Raw genomic sequence first — 18086 nt, forward strand, 5'->3', positions numbered from 1 at the left:
ACTATTTCATTAAAGCCATCTACCATCTGTAAATTGTCGCACTAGTTAGGTAAGTTTTTAAATGTGTAACTAATGGAAAAGAAGGCATACAAAGTGAACAAAACAAAATTATATTGGAGAAAATGAAATACCGCAGTAGAAAGATCAAAAGCAAGGACTGATTTCTGCGGGGTGATATCATACCACAGTATAATAAACTGCAAGAGGGAACCTCACTACTACATAGAGATAGAGGTTGTTCTTCAGTTAGGATCAAACTGTAAAGACAAATAACAGCTGCAATTGGAATTGCAGTTCAGATAGTAGTCATTTAATTTAAAAAGTGACAGCAGTGAATACAAATGTACTGTGTTCCTTTTTTTTGTTGACCAAAATGTCAAATACAAATTCTTATATCCCTTTCCTTCATTTTTTTAGTGGTTGCAATAAAAGAAACACTAGCATGGTGTCCTGCCGCATTCAAACAAATAGTAAAAGAAAGAAATAAAACACTTCTTTCCATTCAGTAGCCACAGTTAAAAAGCTGAAATGTTCATCTGAGTCACTCAGTCCACATGGCACTAGAAATTTTGTCCACTGAGCATGCATAGGACACCAGCCAGGCTCACCCTGATTGGTTTAACGCGCACTATGGCAACAAAGTTTTCGTTGGAGCAATCCAACACCAAGGCGGGAAATCCAAATAATTTACTACTCTTGACCAGGGCTGATGATTAGATGATCAGCTACAAAGTTTAAAATCCGTACACTCAGAAGCAGGCCCTCTGTGGCAGTTGAAGGGTTGGTTTCTGTGCATGAACATAACAATGAACAAGGATTTTCACACTGCAAATACAGTTATCTACATGAGAGAATACTAAGGCGAAAGTAAAGACGTACATCTCTCAAACCCTCAGGGACAATGTGAAAATGTTCTGCGTAGTGCTATCTAAAAAATCAGACTGAGACAACATTATTATCAGCAACCCAACGGAGGCAAATGAAGGGCTCAAGGTTTTGATGTACAATTTGGCATTTCTTACTGCAATGTAAGCCAAATTCTCAAACACAAAACAATAAATACCTAATAACTAGCCACTGCAAATTGATTCAAAATAAACTGCACGCTTGCAAAAGGCAGCGCTGTTTCTGGCAGTGGTGAACAAAACTGCTACCCCCTCCCCCATGTGACTTAAATCCCCCAAATACTATAAGGCAGTCCGATCTCTTTCATCGATGACATCAAGCCAGAAAAAGTTCAGAAGTCGCCAATCAAAATTATTCTCTGAATTCCTTTAATCTCAGCTGGCAGGGACCAGTGAAGACATGAAGGATAGGCGTAGGTTTAGTTCTTTATCTTTCAAACTGATATCTTCCATTAAACATTTCTTTCGTCACTTGTACCCTTACACCTGGTAAAATCACTTTGAGAAACCCCTGAAAGTGAAGTTATCAAAAGGAGAAACTGGCAGGATGTGGGGGCTCACAGGTTTTTGTTTGTTTGTTACAAGCGCTTCTCATTGGGCGTTCGTCATTTCGGTGGCAGCTGGTTGCCATTTTGGAGATAGCAGAAGGGGAGAGAGAGAGAGGGCGCGATGAGGATTTTCAGAGGTCATGACAGGATGGCATGGGGTCTGGAGCCAGTCAAAACCCAGAGCAGAACCAGCTGAAGGGCCGCCATCAGCCAAAGGGACGGGCTCAGTCCGGACGCCCCGCCACAGTCAGGGTCCTTCTCCTGGTGCCGAGCAGGGAGGAAAAGAGGTGAACTTACTAATTGTTAAAGCCATCACCATAAACACTTTTCAATTGACCATTCACTAAACAGCTCCCCTGAACACAGATTGTCTGGCAAACCTGTCAAGCTCTGGATTTCTCCACACACGGTTGCGTGCATGGAGATGTAGTAGGAGTGATTCTTTCTTTATTTTCCTTTCAAAATTCCCCCAAAATTAAAGCAAATGTGTAAGAAATTGATTAAAGTGTTTGTCACTGTAACATAAGCTGCAATTTTAAGCATGTCTGGCTGACTAACTACATTGGATTGTGGGGTTACAGGTTACCCCATTCACGACTAGCACATCCACAGTGTGGAAGTCGGTCCTGGCTAAGCTTTCAAGAGCTTAAGCCAACATATACAGTAACTGCCTTGTCCTGCTTTACTGGATTTTGGGAAAGCTTACACTCAAGCAATAACAGCAACGGTTCTCATCCTAAAAGCTTTTTCTCCACTAATGTAAAAAGTGTAAACATACTGTTTGAATACTATGTGAGCTAATAGGCCAAACAGTGTTATGTTAGAATTAAATAACTAATCTTACATTTTTATTGGACTGAAAACACTGGTTGAACTAACTGCAATACAAGAGCAATGCTGTTGCTTTATTTTCATGCCCCTTACATTAATTATTGGCTGGTGAGAATGCTGATTTTCTGCCTGAGACATGCAGCTTTAGCATACAGTACATAGATATTATGTATGTAGCCATCAAGTGCATATTTAAGACTCTTTCACAGGATTTTAAAAGTCAGCTGGAAGCCAGTGACAGTGTTTTTGACAAATTTTTGAAGCCAACGTTCTATAGCTGTTAAAGTCTGCCAGTGTCGGTTGTCATCATAGGACGATCTTTGATTTTGCCAGCTGAAGCCTGCCCCCGTTTTTTTGGGGCATTTTTAGGCCTTTATTTGATAGGACAGCTGAAGACATGAAAGGGGAGAGAGGGGGGGGGGGAATGACATGCAGCAAAGGGCTGCAGGTCGTAGTCGAACCTGCGGCCGCTGCTCCGAAGAGTAAACCTCTGTATATGGGTGCACGCTCTACCAACTGGGCTAACCGGGCGTCCGAAATCGAGGATTTTAAGAAGTAAATCTGCCACCTTTATCATTGTAAACTCCACGTGTGTGTGACAACGGAAAGCTTGACAGGTGTAGCATGTTAGCAACACTAACTAAGGGGGGTAGAGCTTTGCAAACGGTCAACCAGAACTATGCAGGGATCAAACAAGAGGTCAGAAAATATATATATATTTTTATACTTGACTGGAAAACTTTGAGCCATTATGTCTGACCAAAACTGATCGGATACTCCCACTCTCTGTATGCTTTGCATCTGGAGAGGTACGAGGGAAAGAATGTCTTGCCTTGATATGTTTTTTTGGAGAAAAAAATAAAACTTGAGAATCATTATATGAGACGCACAAACGTCTGGATACAAATGAGAAGTGAGTGGCCTGTTTTAGCTAGTGTCTGGCTATTTCGGCAATCAGATGTCATTGATAGACACTGTAGTCTATTGCCAGAGACGGACAATGATAGATGGGGAACAATACAAAGAGCATGGCTTGAAGTTCAAAGTCAGGTAAAATGGAGAAAATGTTGGCGAGAGACAGAAAAAGACCGGTAAGTTAGGGGGAGGTGAAGACAGATGGTGGTAGAACATAAGAGAGAGTGACAGGTGAGAAAGATAAGGGTAGGAAAAACAAAAAATGAAGAAAAAAAAAAAAAAAAAAAAAAAAAAAAAAAAAAAAAAAAAAAAAAAAAAAAAAAAATAAAAAGAAAAAGTGGAAAAGAGAGAGAAAGAAAAAAACAAACACACCAGAAAAGAAGCACCAGGAGAGAGAGTGAAAAAGTAATGAGCCAGAGGCAGTAAGATTGAGTGTAAGATGATGAAACGTTAATGAAAGAGAAAACTAGCGCTATGGGACTGACCCGAGACAGCACATGAACAGTGGCAGCAGTAACATGAGCAGAGAGGAAGCCAATGGGGAGCCTGCGCTCCTTCGGCACATGGCCTCATCCTAACCATCAACAGCCAATCACAGAGCAGGAAACAGAGAAAACAGAGAGAAAAAGAATCATGCAGCAAAAGGTCCATATAGTTAGCAGGAAGTTAGAAAGCAAATATGAAGGCAAGAAAATTAGTTGTTGACAATAGTAGTACAAGACGGATGCACGCTATTAGTGTGTGAGAGAAGGAGTTTGAGTGTGTGGGTGGATAATTGTGTATATGTGAGTGAGCAAGACAGTGCAGGCATAAGAGTTAATTCATAAGACTGACAAACTTTGACACTGGAAAAAAGACTATATAGTGAAAACAAACAGAGCATTCGGGCGCAGAGGTTTCACACGCAAAAGATTCACACACAAAGATTCTGTGCTGCTCATAAAAATGTTTGTTTAGCTTAGTTATTCATAGTCGAGCAACAACTGACTGTTTGTCTTTGCGTGGGAAATCTGCACAGCTTTCGAGGGATTGCAGAAAAAGAAATGACATGCACCATGTAAAGATATTAGGGATGGAAAGGTGCCATGGGTAGAATTTCTTCACTGATATATTGTTTCCATATCAGGAGTGCAGCTTAAGGATTTTGGGCTCTGTCCAGTGAGGCAAAAAAAAATATTTGGCGATGGAAATCCTTCCTTCCTTTTTATTGGTCCCTAATATGTAGCTGTTGCTACCTCTTATTTTCCAGGTGAAATGTCAAATCAGATAAAGTTGTTTAATCTGGACTATAAAGTTGGAAGGAATAATAAAAGATGTGAAAAAAAAAACGCTTACAGTAACAGGCACTTTGGGGGGTAGCCGGCTGATATAAACTACCATTTCTAATACAGTAAATAGTTATATTTATCTTGAAAACATTGAATGCGACGATAACGTTTGATACTTTGATGCACAATATTTCCTCCCTTCATGTTGGGTAATTTCTGATTTGTTCATCCTGATTTATTATTCTGAGCAGTTAAATATTGATTTCTTGGTTGAACTTCTAGTTAGATGTCTTTGGTTGTTTTATTCTCAGTTTAACGCTGCTCTGATCATTATTTTTATTTCAATAATGTCTTGGTTTACTTTAACTGCTCTCATTTCCAACAGCAAAAGCAAAAAAGCTCTTATAAACCCACTGTACGTTTCAAGCCCAACACTAAACGGCAGACCGACAGCTAACGACGATCTATTGTAATGCTACCATTACCGGCAATTTCCACTGGATGCGGAACGTCTGCGGAACGTCTGCGGAACGTCTGCGGAACGTCTGCGGAACGTCTGCGGAGTCATTAGGTTTCCATTAAAGTCAATGTGTGTATTTCCACAGACTGCGGAACGTCTGCGTCCCGACTCCGTCCCAGTTCCGTCAGTCCGCAGCCCTCCGCAGCAGATAACGCAGAGCTTCTATTTTTGACAGACGACGGAGAGCTCCGCAGCAATTCAGCACACGGCAGATAGTGCGGGACAGGAAGTCGAGCACAGAAACAAAATAAATATCCGGTTAATTTTCAAAATAAAATACACCGTGCTCACGGCGGATCGTATTTCCCTGCACTACACCTTGAAAACACAGCACAGAGCGGTTTCCCTTCTACTCCTCTGGATGGAAACTAACTGTTGTTGGTTTTGTGGTTCTATTCTACGTGAAATTCGCGAGAACTTGTGGGTCCTTGTGACTACAGCTGTCAGTCACGGCCACAGCCGTTCCGCAACAAATCCGGGCCTGGTGGGTATTGACGGATGGCGGAGCACGCAGCAGATACGCAGCGGAGCTGGTCCGCAGCCGTTACGCATGCTGTGGAAATGACGAGTTATGGGGACCATAATGTAGCATTTAGCAGCTAAGGAACCACATATTTCCCTCAAGAGTTAATGAAAACCACAACAAAGCTAAGAGATGAGTGAATTTGACTATTCGCCAGGTGGCCAGAGTATATCCGAATGAATGCTAATGTTACGTGGAAATAGGCGACTATTTGCTAACAACGTCACCATATTTGTTCGTAAGAAGTCTGTGTTGTGTTTTTAGCTTGGTTTGGTGCCCCCAAGTAAAAAAAAAAAAAATCAATTAATGCAGCTTTAACTATATCGGATTTAGACAATTTGTTACTAAGTTTTTTTGATATTAGTAAATTTATGTACGGAAGAAACGTTGTTTTACTAAATGTGGGTTATTTGTGCCAGGTCTACAGGGTATTCAAAAATGTATGTTAGGTTTGGATCTATAAATGATTTTCATAGTTCTGTCAGTGCTAGAAGTACGGATTGCAGCTCCCTCCTGTAATCTGTAGCCAGGCTTAGATTTTCTTTGGCGATGAACTCAAATGATTTTAGCAGTGAAACCCAAAAACAGTAGCCCCGGGGCACACATTTCAATTTCAAAGACTTTTCCCATTTCAGGTTGGATTTTCTGCAAACGTCTTTAATTCCTGTGAGACTATTAAAGCAGCAATGGTCTCACTCTTCAGCAGCTTGGCAATGTTATACATGAGACCCTACACAGAGCATCCTTAGCAACACATTTGTGCAGTTCAAATTTTTCTCAACCAAAAGCAGTGCAGGTCCGATGGAAGCAACTTACGTGTTCATTGTTATCAAAACAGACTGCGGGCCCTTTTCTGTAGCGCGGATTCTGAGCCATTTCACAGGGATCAGGACCATTAGCTAGATGAGTAACATCAGGAACATGACAGTTTTGGAAAGATTTAGAGTAATGGCAGCAAAAAATAGTAGTAGACACTCTGATTACCCAATGGAAAATACTTCAACATAACATTTTGATGAATGTGGAAAATCACTACGATGTATTATATTACTGTTCAAATCAAGCAGATCCAGTAAAATTCTGTAAGGACTAATAAAACGTAAGGCAAGTTGTCTCTTCTTGGATTTCAAGCACATTGCTCAATACCTCAATGACACTGTATGGCAGTCATTTTCGAGCATTGTGTTTTCCAAGAGGCTTAATCTATAAGTGACCACAGCCCTTTGTGTTTAAGATAGAATCATAGATTTGTTTGTAAGCTATTCAGCAGACTAATCCTACACTAACATCTGCTTTACAGACACAGCAGAGAGAAACCCATTGCAGACACATCTGAGTTCTGGGCCAAAATATTAAATGTCAATAACTGTGGAAATATTCACTCATTATTATGGCTATGGAATTTAGAGGATGCAAATGAGGGGAATACTAAGTAGTTAGACTTAAAGACAGCGTCTACCCATGATTATCTTGTCAAAAACACAACCTTTTTAAAACATCTGTTTACTGAATTAAATGCACATGTTCTGCGCCAGATGATGGCTGCGTTTGGTAAAAGGATACACTGCTGTTCATCCTGTATTAACGGCTTGGTGTCACAGGACGAGCAGGTGAGTTTTGCATCAGCAATGATAAAGACCAGGTTCGTCTTGGGCAGCTTTTCAGCATGGTAGAGCCTGGAGAGGACACAAGAGAGGTTGTTGACACATGGGCTTGAGTCCAGGAAAGATGGAGATACAATTTCACTGAGCCATGCAATATTTTAACAGAAAGGTAGGCACTAATTTTGGTCTGCTCCTTTAAAGTAGATATGAATTATTTCTCATAGAAAACAAAACGTATTCCTATTTAAGGTTTCTTAGGTCCACCGTGCACCTGATATACTGTTTAAGATTTGGATCTTATTCTTCATATATGACCAAGCCACACTCCAGAAACCTTGAAATCTTTAGCACAATGAAAAGCACACAGTAGATCGTTCAATCAAGTCTCCTAACTGCTTCTATTCCCGAGGGGACACAAACCTGCTGTGCCACCCCACTGTCCTCCAGGACCTTTACCGAAACCCACATGTCGCTGGTGCACAAACGATTTTCTCTGCTTTTTTTATGGTGGTCGTTAAAAAAAGAAACGTGTGTGCGGCTAATGTGCAGGAACGCCACGCGGCATGCGGGCAGGCACTCCATTAGCCGGCACGAGGGAGCTTTAAAATGGCGTACGCACACACAAACGTGTGCACGATCACACATACAAACATGCCAAGACGGTGGTCCCCACTAGTGACTTGACTTCACCTTCATGGCATGTGATTTTTTACAACCCTCTTTTAGTGCCACCTCTGGGGACTTCATTTGTGTCTCATGGATGCAAAGGTATCACTGCAGGTCAGGAAGTGTGTTTGGACCTTAACTATACTCTGTAAATGTGTGTGTGTGTGTGTGTGTGTGTATGCATATATATATATATATATATATATATATATAAATTACCTGGTGCAGTTTTCACAGTCGATTGTGCCTCTGAAAGACCGGTCGTTGTTCTCAAAGTAGTATTGAGTTTGCTCTGTGATGCAGACCTCTTTGAGCATGGCGTCTGACATTTCATCATCCATCTCGGCTGTGGAAGCACACACAAGAGCATTCAGGTGTATTCATGTAAACAGCCAATTCCAAAACACACACACACACACACACACACACACACACACACACACACACACACACATATATATGAAACATAAAACAATAAAGAGGTCAAATATAATTGACAGTAAAACACTCCGTAGAGTTGAGACGAAACTCAGAGTCGACTGTGGGTTCGTCACTACGAGAGACTCCTTTCACATTATACAGTCATATGATCCATTGTCTATATAAAAACATTTATTAGTGCAGCTTCAATAATATCCATTTATTAGAACCATAGATACGTAGTGGTACAGAACACCAATTCAAAACAATGATGCGCTACAATGAGGTACACAAGGGCACACTGGATTTCTCTGAAATCGTATGCCGTAAAATCCGCTTTGCACATGAAAAAAGTGCAATGGACAAGCAGTATGAAAAAGAATGAGGTGATGATCAAACCAGTGCACGTAAAGCGCCTGACTCAGGTGCTCCTCCTGTACACACATTAAAGGGTTTTGCTGTGGGTAGTAAGCACGGGGGAGAGTAATAAAATAGATTTTCTATTAAGATGCGTGACCCAAGACCATTGGGATGGATGCCGTCTTGCCGGGAAAAAAGCTGGGCGTTTCCAGAAGAGATTAAAATTGTCGATAAAAACGACGTTTCGGGCTGCGCAGGCCGACTGCAGCCAGGTGTGGAGGCTGAGTATGTGGCTGAAACGACCCATCGGTCGGAGAACGCAACTGTGAGGACTGAGTGGATGAAGGAGCAACAGACAGAAGCAGCAGCCCTCCGTGGCGCCGGTGGGAACTGAGGTATGGAGCGGTGAATCCGAGGGTGAGAGGCGTGCCCAGGTACCGCAGGTGGAAGAACCGCCGGCGACCTGCGCACCCCTCGCGGCGACCTGCGCGCCCCTCGCGCCGACAGGGGAGATGGAGGAGAAGCCGAGGTTCCCCCTCCAAAGTTTGCTGAAATTGGTTTCTGACATACAGTACAGGCCAAAAGTTTGGACACACCTTCTCATTCAATGTGTTTCTTTATTTTCATGACTATTTACATTGTAGATTCTCACTGAAGGCATCAGAACTATGAATGAACACATATAGAATTATGTACTTAACAAAAAAGTGTGAAATAACTGAAAACATGTCTTATATTTTAGATTCTTCAAAGTAGCCACCCTTTGCTTTTTTTGATAGCGCTGCAAACCCTTGGTGTTCTCTCAATGAGCTTCATGAGGTAGTCACCTGAAATGGTTTTCACTTCACAGGTGTGCTTCGTCAGGGTTAATTAGTGGAATTTTTTCCCTTATTAATAAAAAAAGCAAAAGGTGGCTACTTCGAATAATCTAAAATATAAGACATGTTTTCAGTTATTTCACACTTTTTTGTTAAGTACATAATTCCATATGTGTTCATTCATAGTTCTGATGCCTTCAGTGAGAATCTACAATGTAAATAGTCATGAAAATAAAAAGGAAACGCATTGAATGAGAAGGTGTGTCCAAACTTTTGGCCTGTACTGTACTTCTAATCATTCTAATCATTTCAATACTTTTGCGCTTATTTCCCCAGATTTTGAGACAATTGTCTCCGAGACTCTGTAGTCACCCTAATAAAATGGACGTGAATGGAGGAAATCTGTGGTTTACACAGCATTAAAAAAATTAACAGGAACGTTTATTTCCCAAATGGGTATTGTGTTGGTTACTCCATACAATACACAGGAATAAATGTGGCTGGTTTTCATTAGTACAAGTTTCTACTGAAGAAATCTTGACTGTGTGGTCAGCTGTCACCTCCATTGAAGTGGAGTCAGAAATCTCAGCGACAGATATCTCAAAGCCTGAGGAAATTAAACCCAGGTTTAATCCGCATAGGTCTTTACCAGTATACATACTTTTTTCATAATTTGGATGAGATGATCCTTTAACAAGTATCATCTTCATCACATGGCATATTGTATGTACTGTATATAACTATGAACGATGAGAGACCTGTTCTGTTATCTTGGATCTGTTGGAAATCTATATTTTCTGGACATGCATTTGCATGGATCCACACAAAATAACCCATCACACATAACTCTATTTGCAAGGTCTGGCTCATGTGTGCAAGATGTTGCACACATGAAATTCTCGGAAGGGGAGCGTTCAACTGTTTCTACGGACAATATTGTTAATCACTACAGATTCTTGGCATGTTGTGCGTATTTCACCAGAATTCTAAAAAGAAAACGTAACGTGTTCAATATCTTTTAAGAACTTGTCAAAGTAAAAATTAAAACAGATTTTATTTCCATCATGAGACCATTAAGGCGGTCCAGAGCTAACTCAATATTGCAAAAAAAACAACAACGTATTAAAGCACTATTTTTTTCTCTGTGTCAAATTGACGGAAACTCACCTGCGTCCAGGAAATTGGGGAATGTGATGCTGACCAGTAACTGTTGCAGCATTGACCTAAGAGCAAAAACAAACCCAGGGATGACAGATGTCTGGATTCATTGGAACATAATCCACAATAAATCATCTGTGTAAATGCTATGCTAATGCTATGTATCAATAAATCAGGGGAAGATTTTGTGGAATGTTGACTGTCCTGGGAACAATTCAGCTATTAAACAGATCCTATATGTCCATTTGGAGAAACAAATCCTTGTCTGCTTTCCATTAGGATCTGAGTTTAAGGACTTAAAATACTGGCTTTTATAGTGTATATTTTTGTTATCAATCATTTGAGAAAAAAAAATGGGCTGACACTAATGCCAACCATATAGAAAAAGTTCAGAAAAAAAGGACTCACCAGGCCGCAGCTGTCGCGAACCATCCTAAATTCAAAATGTCTGCAATTGTAGGCTGAGGGGAACAAACAAAATGAGAATTAATATCAGAGGACAAGATCAAGTCTATAATAATCTTCAGACAAATAATTTTAAGCTAGTTGAGCAAATCTGAACATCCTGCTTGTGTTTAAAGTGGCTGCAGACTGTCCAGTTTTGCCAGGCACAAAGATCAAAAGATCAGCCAGAGATTTTATTTTCTTCCCTCTCAGAGGAAATTAGAACACAGTCAACCTCAACACATGCAAGCATAAATATGTAAACAAAGAGCTAGTGAGAAAACAAAGTAGCACACGGTTTGAATAAAAAGGCCCAACATGCTGCTTTGATTATGGTTAGCATGCAAGGGCCTTGTTTTGGTGAATGAGTGCTGCATCCCTTCGCTTCAGTTGATGGCGTGTTGAGTCATCAAGGAGTCTCTAAACTAGCCGTGTTAGAGGCATCGCCGGCTGTTGACGGTGTCTTTGATCAGAAAATAAGTGCACCTTTCATCTTACCTTGGTAACTCATGCGTGTTGTACACATTTGTGGTCCAAGTTGGGAAATTACGTGGTTTCAATTGTCTATAAATGAGGGGGAATTTCTGCATCGGTAAATACCTACAGATACTTCAATCTCTTTCTGAGGTATCAGCTTATTACCTGCATTTACCACTACTTGTCATGGCCTTCCAGCATTCCAGAGAAATTCATCTGCACGACTGAAATGTCTGCAGACAGTTTGCATCATTTCACCGTAAGTTGTGCGTTTTGTAAGTGATGAAAAACAGTGCCTCTTTCTACATCACTTGGTGTATTACCCAAGCACGCTAGACCACCTAATCCTGTTACTGTTACTTCAAACTCCCACTCTAACGCTTTCACCATACCCTCTGCTTCCCTTCTCCTCTGCTCTATCCAGATTTATGGCTCCCTGGTGAGTGGCCGTTTGTGTGTGTGCGTGACCATTTGGAAGGGTATAAGCAAGCAAGTATGGCTACAAATGTGTACTTGCAGGGAAATGAGTAAATAAACGTGTCGCTATCAAAATGTGTGAACATGTAAGTGTGGGTGCGCATATGTGGGTGGCTCGGTGTGTGTGTGTGTGTGTGGTAGGTTGTGTGTGAATGGTCTCTGGCTTATGTAACTCACCACATAGACGGATCGCAGGCCCGCAGCCGCCTTGCTCTCTTTCTCTGGGTCACAGAGCGACTGGTAGTCGAAGGTCTTCTTAGAGGTGAACAGGGACGAGTTGACCAGATTCACCATGAGGATCGGGTCGATACCACCAAAGAAACGCCCGATCTAAAGACAGGGAGACAGGAGAATGAAGATCTGTTTAGGAATAGGATCTATGCAAGTGAAGCATGTCGTCAAATAACGAAGGTTTAAGGATTAGATTTTAGGTCATCACTATGTCCTGCTGCTTGCGGAAGCTTCATTTACCGTGCCAACGTTGGAGAGCGGTATTAATCTTCTCATCTAACTCACAGCACAAAAAAGCATATACATATTCCCACATACAGTCAAGCCTTTAATTTAACAGACTATCCGTGCCTAACCTAAGGATTCATTGCGGAAATAGTTTCAGTAATAAAAGGTCGGAGAAACGTTTGAACCCTCTTTATGAGCAAAAAACCTTGAAGCTGAAAAATGAGGTGTACCTCAATATTCTTCATTTACAGAGCACTTTAACACTTTTATACTGTCAACCCACAATTTTTAAATGTATGTAAAACACATGCACAAAAACAATTAAGTTAAGTGTATACATGCCCAGAAAATGTTAACACTGAATTTACAGACACACAGAGACTCAGTAAATCACCCTCAAACCAGGAAGATGGACTTCAGTATAATCTGATTAACACAGTCCACCAGGCAGCCATAAATTTCTACTAAGAGGAAGTACTTTGTCTCGGCAGGTGTGACATGACCGTGCGCGTTGGAGTGTTTAAGTACTTGCGTATCCATGAGGGAGTATGTACAGTAAGTAATACTCATCTATGTATGTGTGTGTGTGTGTGTGTGTGTGTGTGTGTGTGTGTGTGTGTGTGTGTGTGTGTGTGTGCGCGCACGCTGAAAAATGTGTGTGTATGTGTGTGAGGAAATGCAAACTATCCCTTTCCTTCCACTTTGTTAAGGTCACCGCTAACAAGCCGTCCTCCACATATCCTTTCCTCTTAAGTCTCACAGCCAAAGCGTATATAAATCTTCCAATCTATGAGGTAAAGGGAGCCTTCTCTCCTTTCCCTGTGCAGTAAAACAAATAATGAATTAACAGTCACAGCCTTGTTGGCTGCAGACTCCCCAAGGGTTTCAGAGAAAGTAAAGGAATGAAAGACATAACGAGGGAGAGCAAGCGAGAAGCTTACAGAGAGAGAGAGAGAGAAACTTTGCTCCTGTAGGAAATATGATTGAGGGCACACAGCCTTCTCCAAACAAGGCGTCAGGTCCCTGGGTTTTAGTACTGCTGCCAAACTTCAGTGGGTCACTGATTTATCCAGCGCACACCCAGGCCTGATTAGGAATGAGCCGAGGCCGCATGAAAAAACATTTACTCAGATGACAGCAGGGACCCACTGTTAGCATTTAGCATAAGGAGTGGGGAAAAAGGTGTGCACTTACTATATATGCGTTTGTGTGTGTAAAGATGGGTCAAATTGTGTTTGAGAGGCTTTATTAATTGGTCACAGTTTAGTATGTGTGCGAAGTACACTCCCTTTTGGACAAACTGGATCTCGTTTAGGACAAGACAATTTCATAGAGGTTTTCAGTACATTAAACTTGCAATGGGTAGATTGCCAAAAATGCCACAATTTAAAGTAGAGTGAGACCTCTTTCTGCAGCTGTCCCTCTCCCCTCTTTGTTGCACAGGCAATGCATTGGCAGATAATTAATCTCTCCCTCTGAAATGATCTATGATATAATGCATAAGCATTTATTAATGGATTAACATTTATAACTACATTATTACAAAATACAATGTATTAAGACCAGCCAATGGTATTTTTCAAAACCTAATATTTGTTCTAAAATGACCTATAAAGCATAGATGAATGATTTATCAATCATTAATAAAGCCATTAGTAACAATTAATACCCCTTATAACCCCTTATAAAGTATGCCTTATTTGAAAGTGGTTTGATTTTTAGTTTTGTGAGAGTAAAATGCAGATGCTCACCTGATCAATATATTCATCTCGATTGGACATCACAAGGAAGCCCCCATCATCCAGAATGACACAGTCTACATACTGGAATCACATAGAGATAAAAAAAATATTGCATGCTTATGACTTATCCATAAATAATAGCTGGAAGCATAAAAATATGCAATTAAACCTCTTACCACATCGTTTCGCTGGCAACCACAGATCTCATCATTGCACTGAAAGTACAGTAGAACAGAGTAATGAAAAGTCACAGTCTGGATAAAATGTGTGTCCTTGTGTGTACAGTATGTGTCATGCAGATATAATCCACTCACATTGATCTTCTGTGTGATGTTGATAAAGCTTGCCATCCAGGCACTAATGTCCAACTTCACGCCTACCACTGGGATCAAACACAAAAGCCAGACATCCTAGATCATGTTGGACCTCTGGGTCAACTTTACTCTCTGAACTTTGAAAATGCAAACTTGGCCAAGGATCAGAGGAGACGAGACAACTTGATGTGTGGTTTGTGTGTGTGTGTTTGTGTGTATATGTCAGAGGGAGAGGGAGCATAAGACAAATGAGGAGTAGTGGCCTGTAAATAATATATAAAAATAATATATACTTTGTGCGTGTCAGAAGATATCAAGGCGTGAATAGGGTTATAAGGTTGCAAATGAAGGTTTATAAATAAGACACCTGGCTAAGTTTGAATGTGTTTATATGTCGGTAGCAGAAAGAGAGAGACACCTTGAGAAATGAGGAGAATAAAAGTGTAAATACTTGCCACTCTCTCTTTGTGTGTGAGTGTGTCTTTACCCGCTGGTTTGAGTATGATGCCATCAATGTTGAGATTTACTGCTCTGCTCACCAGGACAGAGTCGTCACTTGCTGCAAGAAGAGGAATAAGGGAACACTGTATATATGTGCATACACATTGTGACACATTGTGACACACACTTACACAAACATTTATGTAGGCTTTTACTCACTGTTCTCTTTAGTGAGGTAAGGTGTTGGAGTGAAGACGTACAGATCATTGTCCAAACTTCTCTTATAGAAACTGGACTCATACGTCTCTGCTTCTTCTTTCCAGTACAGCCCAGCACTGTCAAACACATTTAAACAAAACAACACACATACACACACAAACAATTCCACTATCAAACCTCTCCGCAAGAAAAACACCACACCCCAGATCTCTTTAAGAACGGTAGACAATGGCTGGGCAATATATCGATATTTTATCGATATCGGGATAGGAGACCAGATATTGTCTTAGATTTTGGATTTCATAATATGGCATTAGTGTTGTCTGGTTTTACAGGCTGCATTACAGTAAAGTGATGTTGCTTTCTCAACTTACTAGACTGTTCTAGGTCTTCTATTATTTGCATTTACCCACTTAGTGAGAATTACTAATTAACTCAATACTATAAATTATGGGCCCCTTCAGTCCGGCTTTGGGTAATTTCATTACATTGAAACTTCACTAAATAAGATAGTTAACAATCTACTGATTGCGGTTGCACATTATCAAAACGTTGCAGCACAATAAACGTATGGGAGTATCAGCAGAGTGCAGGCATCTCATTCTTTTCAGTTGTATCCAGCCCCTTTTTGCCCTGCACCTCACCGGTTTGGGATGTGCACACTACCACTACTGCTCTACGGTCCCACATTAATCCCAATAGTCCAGATTGATCTGTGCTTTGCCTTCAACACCACAGACAGTGACATTCTTACAAATCACTTTAAAACTATATTAGCATCAGTGGTTGCCTGTTTTTGGTTTGGTTTGTTTGTCTGTTGGCTTGTCAACAGGATTATGGAAAAACTACTGGCCCAATTTCCATGAAACTTAGTGAAAGGGTGTAGCATTGGCCAAGGAAGGACCCATTACATTTTAGAGCGGATCAAAATCCTCTTTCATTTTCGTTAACATTGTGAGATAGGGCATGGCCTTGGTGGAAGACTGCGCTCTCCGAGTGCCCTTCTAGTTATGTATTGCAATGGTTTAAGTCATCTTTACATCATAGAATACAATGAGTAATTTTCAACAATAACAACTTTCTTTGTCATTATCTCTCCTCTGGGGTGCTGCAAGGACCTGTATTGGGCCCATTGCATTTTTCCTTTATAAGCTTCCACTTGGCAATATCCTTTGAGAACATGATGCTGAAATGACTATAGATATCTTGTACACTTATTTACAGTACAGGCCAAAAGTTTGGACACACCTTCTCATTCAATGCATTTCCTTTATCTTCATGACTATTTACATTGTAGATTCTCACTGAAGGCATCACAACTATGAATGAACACATATGGAATTATGTACTTAACAAAAAAGTGTGAAATAACTGAAAACATGTCTTATATTTTAGATTCCTCAAAGTAGCCACCCTTTGCTTTTTTTGATAGCGCTGCAAACCCTTGGTGTTCTCTCAATGAGCTTCATGAGGTAGTCACCTGAAATTGTTTTCACTTCACAGGTGTGCTTTGTCAGGGTTAATTAGTGGAATTTTTTCCTGTTGTGGGGAGCAGGGAGGAGTAGGGAATGGCGGACCCAAAATGCAGAGAGAGCAGGCAGGCAGGCAGGAGGACGTTTGCAGTGGTGGATTTAATATAAACAAAAGGCGGCAGTACAAGGACTGGAAAACTCACAAAAAGGAACTGACGGGAAAAACATGGGCAGGAGTACACGGACGCAGGCACAGACACACGGCACAGGGAGGAAACAAAAGGACATGTCTACAAAAGCACGGATACAAACACAACAGGCACGGGACAAAACGATCTGACAAAGGACATGGGGAACACAGAGGCTAAATACATGAGGTGATGGGTAGATCAGAAACAGGTGAGACAACAGGTGAAGCACATCAGGGCGGGGCAGGACAATCAACAAGGCGGAAAACAGAAAGCAAAGCTAGACATGACAAGACAGAAGACCAGACTACCAAAATAAAACAGGAAGCAGGTAAAATAGACAAAACATGACATAACCTACATACAGACACTTGACACAACACTAGGGATAACAGAAGACAGGAAAAACCGAAACACGCAATACACAGACCAAAATACATCAACCAAAACAGGGAACAGAAATAAACAAAAGGCAAAGCAAAACACGAAACCATAACATTTCCCTTATTAATAAAAAAGCAAAGGGTGGCTACTTTGAAGAATCTAAAATATAAGACATGTTTTAAGTTATTTCACACTTTTTTGTTAAGTACATAATTCTATATGTGTTCATTCATAGTTTTGATGCCTTCAGTGAGAATCTACAATGTAAATAGTCATGAAAATAAATAAATAAAACGCATTGAATGAGAAGGTGTGTCCAAACTTTTGGCCTGTACTGTACATCATTGTCTCTTAAGACACCCTGCTCAATTCTCTGATCTTTAACACAGTTTATATGCTGGCAATCCATGCCTAACTTTCTGTTCCTAAACTCAAATAACAAAACATTGTGTTGCTTTCAAGGTATACACCTCTACATTGTCAAATGTTGCCTTTTCCTTGATATATCAATATATAGCAATATATCCCAAAACTCAGAGACTTTGATTCCTCACATACTTTCAAAATGTAATGTAATATGTTGTCACTGTGAAATACCACAATATCTTATCAAGATTACATTGTAGATTCCTACTACACCACTGATCATGGTCATTGAGAGGTGAGATGGCAGCATGAAGATAAAACTTTCCAGTTAATCTACATTACAACCCTCACTTATGGTCATAATCTTTGGGTAGTGACCCTTAGGCATGAGACATTTGGACATCTGGAGGAAGCACGGAGTAGACCCACTGCTTCTTTGCACTAAAAGGAACCAATTGAGGTGGTTTGGGAACCTGATTAGGATGCCCCATGAATGCCTCACTGTAGAGGTATTCCAGTTATGTTCTACTATGAGAACACCATTGACCAGCAAACCTAGAGTTTGCT

The 18086-nt window shown here is 40.7% G+C and overlaps 1 protein-coding gene across 7 annotated transcripts in view; it reads right to left on the minus strand.

Annotated features, from left to right (window-relative positions):
- Nucleotides 1-1350: 1350 nt before the first annotated feature.
- Nucleotides 1351-18086, minus strand: part of cacna2d1a (calcium channel, voltage-dependent, alpha 2/delta subunit 1a) — a 101071-nt gene continuing 84335 nt past the window's right edge. For 5 of the 7 annotated variants that reach the window (XM_039791758.1, XM_039791755.1, XM_039791757.1 and 2 more), the window contains 13 exons: nt 15110-15225; nt 14937-15008; nt 14450-14517; nt 14312-14350; nt 14145-14216; nt 12112-12264; nt 10945-10997; nt 10546-10601; nt 8000-8126; nt 7074-7186; nt 6327-6409; nt 3685-3773; nt 1351-1714 (listed from right to left, as the gene is read on the minus strand). In XM_039791758.1, the coding sequence (XP_039647692.1) occupies nt 1678-1714; nt 3685-3773; nt 6327-6409; nt 7074-7186; nt 8000-8126; nt 10546-10601; nt 10945-10997; nt 12112-12264; nt 14145-14216; nt 14312-14350; nt 14450-14517; nt 14937-15008; nt 15110-15225 (1078 nt within the window). In that variant the 3' untranslated portion in view covers nt 1351-1677. The remainder of the gene's footprint in view (nt 1715-3684; nt 3774-6326; nt 6410-7073; nt 7187-7999; nt 8127-10545; nt 10602-10944; nt 10998-12111; nt 12265-14144; nt 14217-14311; nt 14351-14449; nt 14518-14936; nt 15009-15109; nt 15226-18086) is intronic. The other 2 variants (XM_039791753.1, XM_039791759.1) reach the window with 1 other exon arrangement.

The sequence above is a fragment of the Perca fluviatilis genome, chromosome 23, assembly GCF_010015445.1.
Source record: "Perca fluviatilis chromosome 23, GENO_Pfluv_1.0, whole genome shotgun sequence".
NCBI classification, from domain to species: domain Eukaryota; kingdom Metazoa; phylum Chordata; class Actinopteri; order Perciformes; family Percidae; genus Perca; species Perca fluviatilis.